General features: G+C 34.9%; 1 protein-coding gene across 1 annotated transcript in view; it reads right to left on the bottom strand.

Moving 5' to 3' along the window:
* Positions 1 to 1,686: 1,686 nt before the first annotated feature.
* ERMARD (ER membrane-associated RNA degradation) overlaps positions 1,687 to 5,597 on the bottom strand; it is a 16,105-nt gene continuing 12,194 nt past the window's right edge. Inside the window, exons 14-17 of the mRNA XM_010142758.1 lie at positions 4,942 to 5,070; positions 3,527 to 3,736; positions 2,508 to 2,621; positions 1,687 to 1,846 (exon numbers count right to left, since the gene is read on the bottom strand). Of these exons, the coding sequence (XP_010141060.1) occupies positions 1,687 to 1,846; positions 2,508 to 2,621; positions 3,527 to 3,736; positions 4,942 to 5,070 (613 nt within the window). The remainder of the gene's footprint in view (positions 1,847 to 2,507; positions 2,622 to 3,526; positions 3,737 to 4,941; positions 5,071 to 5,597) is intronic.

Genomic DNA, 5,597 nt, shown 5'->3' with positions numbered 1-5,597 from the left:
ATCACATCTATGGCATTAATTAGTAAAGGATAAACTGTCAATATGCTCCATCTCAGGTAAAAGCATATGAAGAGAATAGCATGCAAGATCATTTCAGCAAAGTTTAAATCTAAGAACAAAAGGAGAACTCATGTTGCTGAAAATACACACCTACGGCCTATAAAGTGCTATTTAGTACATGAACGTACTTTCTCAAGAGGAGAAAGCGTGTCAGTTGTTTACGTACTTCCAAACCATGACTCTATGTTTTAATCTCTTGATCTCTCTCCTACAAAAAATAAGCTTAATTTTTTTGTCTTACAATACTTATCACCTACCACCACCAAAGCAAGTGTCATCATAAACATCACCACCAAACTACATTTCACAGGAATTAACACGTCTGAGCAAAGTCAATGGTTACAAAACAAGCCTTCAAAAATATAATTAAGATTTGCCAACCCAAGTGTTAAAAAATGTTGAAATTTCAGACTGTGGCTCATATGCTGCATCTGATTCATTACTCTCTATTCCTAGTTTAAATCTTTTTTTATCTAGTTCACATTTCTTTACATCATTTAGTTTCATAGTAACAAAAAAACCTTGAAAAGTGACAGATTTCAAACATGCACGACACATTGAGAGAGTAGCAGAAAGGAAGCAATATGATCTTAGTTTATATGCATCCCCCACACTGAATAAACCAAACTAGTAATTATCTCACTGTGATTTCCAGTCAAGAAACATTGCAAAGAATCATACTAAAATGTAAGTTGAATCTCTAATCCTTTGTAGAGCCAAACATTCTCCAGACATTACCCTCTGGTTTTACTCTCCACAGGAGAAAGCAAATGGATAGAGATTGGTGGCCTTCTGTGAATCTGTTTTTCAGCTGATGCATTCCTTTGAAATTCTACTCTTTGGAGATGAGAAAGGAGAATTTATTTTGAAAAAATAAATTATTCAGATGTATATAGCGTGCAACAGACGCGTAATGTTTTGAACCAAAATAAATACGTGTCTGTGAGTGGGTGCATGTGAGTGTTCACAGTTAATCTTCATGAAACTAACTCACTAACTAGGTATGTATCAGGAATGAGCAGATGAAATTAAACAAAAGAAACACATTTTGTGCAAAAGTTATTCCACCCTGCCTCCTTTAAATTCAGGTATATAAAGGAGTGGTTACTGTGTTATCAGCTCTACCTCAGTGCAAGATAACACAGCCACAACAACCACAGCTGCCAACAAGCACTACTTTATGCTAAATGTTTGTCTTTTCTTAATATGCTTATTAGTGTCAGAAATTATTTCCAGTATATTTCAAAGCAAAAAATTACTTTTTGGAATTTACGTTTTCCAGAGCTTTTATTCACACTCTTTTCTTAGGGATTTTCAGCATAATAGAAAACTAAGGAAAAAAAAAACCCACAAGCTACAAAACATATAATATACTTAAAGTATATTGCATCGTCCTGATTTAGCTCACAGTAAATATTTTTCACTGGATTTGATACAAACAATCCATTCTTCAGAAGCTTAATCATTTAACTCCAGTCTCAACAGCCACCTTCTAATGAAAAGACTACATTTTGAGTCCAAAATTGGACAACTGATGAAGTTTGCTCTTGAATTAGGCTTGTCAGATGTCAGGACTCAGAACTCTTAAGACATAATAATGCCCAAATAAATTAATTTGGTTTAAGTTTACGTAGCTAGCTGCATTAACATTTGCTTTCTGCCACTGATTTTTCTTATTTTTACTAAAGCCTTGTTTGAAAGCTCCATGGTTTCATCCCACTTGTTTTTCTCAGGGCTTGTGTACGTCACCAAGTTCTCGGTATACTGCAAAACTGATTTCAAAAACCTACAAGAAATAAAACCAAAAAAAGACAAACTCATTAAAGGATTTAAAAAGAAAAAAGAAATTGAGCCAAGTATCTCAGTGCCTGATTTAAAGATGCTAGTATCCCCAAACTTCCAAATCCCCCTCATGATCAATGCATGAAGGTTTCTTATAGTTCTGGAAGAGAACCACTCCCTCACTCTCACAGTAGGAAGGGACGATTTTCAGAACTGCAGTTAAACACTGCCATAGAAAGGATGCAGTGATAAAATCTGTGATAGAATTTTCCCCAAATGGCTTCCCTTCCTTTCTCAGCCAAATGTTTCACAATGCCCAATATTCAACGAGCTGCTAACTGACACGTAAGGAATAAAATCACCAACATATTAAACACAGCTTTTATGTATTAATATTTGAGAGTGTGATCATGCTCTCTCTATATTAAGGAAGACTCTTAACAAAAACTTAAAATGTCAAAAACTGGACCATATATTTAATCAAGTTATATTAGTTCTTGAGCAAACATTGTCTGAGACATAATGGTGACTATGATAGAAAGAAGGATGACAATATATTGAAAGTCATGTTGTTCCTTTTTTCCCCTCTGCAGAATTTAATATTACAGATCAAAAAGGAATGTGTGCAACTTCCTATTTTCATAAAGTGAATCTTATATACTCACTTTAGATATTGCTGATAATCAAAAGGATTCTTCTTACAAACCAAATGAACACTGACTAGTTCCAAAGTCATCAACACTAAGATGAGCCGCAACACTGGAGACAAAACTTTAATGCTAGAAATAAGCAAAAATATTTTAAAATAAACAAACTAAAGCCAAATTAAATAGAAATCATTAACACAAAATATTCTTCAGACTTCTGCATCCATCCTAAATAGTTGGATATTGCATAGTGGGGTGGGGGGGGCGGGGAAGACTATGAAATGTTCTTCAGCAAGGAGCAGGCAGAGTATCAAAACTATGAACAAAGACTTTAAATTACAAAACCTCAATAAGAGAGAAAAAAAAAGGTCACGCATATAGTTAAGATTCCAAAGAAAACCTCAGCATCACCCATTACTCTATAGATAATAAAGTGGGGTTCAACTAAATTGCAAATATGTACTGTCCACTGTTAGTTTAAGCTGCATTTCCTAAGCACTACAGTTAATATTAGGAACATAACCTGGCCAGGAATACAATACTCATAGTTTCCCAGTTTCATAAATCCCTGGAAAACACTTCTGAATAGGAACAAAATGCATCGAATACTAAAGAATCTCTTCTATCTCTGAAGAGGCTGACCCAGGTATAAAAAGCAGCAGAACTAAATTAGGCAGAGTCTTAAAATCAGTATAACCTATTGCATTCCAATAAAACTTATAAAGGAATAGATAGCAACTATAAAATACCATCAAATATTTAAATGATACTTTTATTTGAAAGCTTGTAATTTACAGTGAAGTAATCTAGCAATGCTAAACACACCCCCTGAACTATTCTCCAAGTTGAGATTTTCTTGTTATTTCAATATTACTGCATAACAGAAATCTGACACTTAACACTGAAATGGTTAACAAGAACACATGAACTCTGTTGACTGTAAACTTCTAAGACAAACCACTGAAAGCTAGCAACAGCAGCATGCAGCCCCTCTCTCATAAACCTAACCACAAAGCAAAGGAAAACCATCAGCAAACCTGTTCAGCATTCGTTGATAGTTATGCCTCTGGCGAGAACGTAGACTCTTGTTCATCCACTGTTTGTATCTCAACTCGGTGCTGGCAATAACTTGTTGAGACACTTGATGGCACTGTGTACTTATTTTACGGAGAACCACCAGTATTTCCAGAACACGTCTTGGACAATGAAGTGTGCAAATACGTGTATCACAAAGTTCAATCAACAGCCTCCAAAACAGGAAGGAATTGTCAATTTCAATCTTTTATTAGCTGGATTTTACATGAGATAGATTTCATATTCAGTGTGGATTGATTCATAACGTTTTAACTCAGAAAACCTGGAAGCATTCCTCTTGCTTCTTAACTGAAAAAAGCAAGGTTCTATATAGTAGGAGTAGTGATTATGTTCTCTATCACTTTACTGAATATAAATGCGAAACTGCTGGTGATGAATATGTTTCCCATTTCAGATCAAAGAAATACTACCACAACAAACAAAACTGCCTGGCTGAAATGATACACTGAACACATCAAATCACAGCAGGGTTGTGGTTGAAGCCTCCCACCACAGTTCAACTCACAATGAATTAACATCCACCAAAGTAAAACTCACTCAAACAAATGGTATTAATCAGTACTCCCATTAGTGTGTGGTCCTTCTTCTGGGCAGATCAAGGAGCAGACTTAACATTGTATAAAATGCAGGTGGTGAGGCCATTGTTTCAATCAAAACAACCACATTACGCTTTGTTAAAGAACCCAAATACTTCTCTGCTGTCATTCTCTTATCAGCAACAGGTAAAATCCTCTTTGTACTATCTTGCCCACACCTAATGTACGTGATAAAGAGAGTTTTGTTCCAACTTATTCATTCAGTCATGAGACTCTTAAGACTGCTGTAAGAGTCCCAATTAAAAGTCGTTTTGATCATTATTCCAAGTCAGATATAACTGGAACTAACATACCTCCGAGTCTGATAAGTATAACAAGCTATCTTTTACTTTAGAATTCTGATACTAAAGCATGTGAGAACAGAATTACAGTGACATATTACTATTTAAAACTGATTTCTGATGCAGTTTTAGCACACAAAACAGATTAAAAACAACTTAATCTAGTCAATACATGAATATTTAAAACATTTTGCTTCTCCAGCTCAAAAGAAAAATGGTTATTTCATTCATGCTAATTTTCAAGTAACATCTCTACTGTAATAATGTGCCAAATCTACCGTGTCTCATCTTCATCTTGAAGATGGTGATGAGCTGCATTCTTAAGATTTTTAGGTTAAATCAGCAGCAACATTAGGAAAGTGCATGCATATTTCAAGCACTGTTCTAAAAACAGAGAAACGAGTAACTTAGGTTTGAGAGTCCTTGTGCTGGGCTGCATGTAGAAACTGACAGCAGGAACCGAGAGGACATCCAACTCACCTCTCTGTTAGGACTCTATTGACTGGATCATCCGAACTACAGGAATTCTGGGGCATATATTGCTGCAACTGAGATACAATTTCAGATATCATCAAAATTAAAGTACTAGCTTCAGTATTTCCTTCCAACCTTAAAACCAAAAGAACAAAAAAAATCAGATTTGAGATTATAAAATTGTGCAGCACTTTTTATTTCTCAAATGGCATAGGATTGAGATGTGGATTTTTTTGGTATCAGTCTATTCAACGTGCACTCTCACTCTGGTATTAGGGTTTTTTTCCCTTCACCTTATAAGCATGATTTTCTTTCTCCAATTAAAACAAACATTTTCTCAGTCTAGACACTCTTCTGAACCACTTGTAATCCTCCCTCATTTATCAAAACCCTGCAGCATATTGAGTATCTGCTAAATGCATTGCATTTTCACCTCTCTGTTCTTAACAAGTACAATTTCCTTCAGTGACATTTTTAATTACTTTCTCTTTTTCAAATAACAAGAGAATGTTAACATTTCTTTTTCTACATCTCATGTAGAGTCTTACACTGATATGGTTACCAAGCCTTTTTCAGAACAATTATTTTCTGTTTTACATCTGCTGAGCCATCCTTTTTTTTTTTTTTTTTTTTTTTTTTTTTGTGGGGGTACAGACACCCAT

This window comes from Buceros rhinoceros, unplaced genomic scaffold (genome assembly GCF_000710305.1).
Source record: "Buceros rhinoceros silvestris isolate BGI_N320 unplaced genomic scaffold, ASM71030v1 scaffold9799, whole genome shotgun sequence".
NCBI classification, from domain to species: Eukaryota; Metazoa; Chordata; class Aves; order Bucerotiformes; family Bucerotidae; genus Buceros; species Buceros rhinoceros.
The sequence above is the reverse complement of the archived record's forward strand: the minus strand, read 5'-3'. Positions and strand labels throughout refer to the sequence as shown.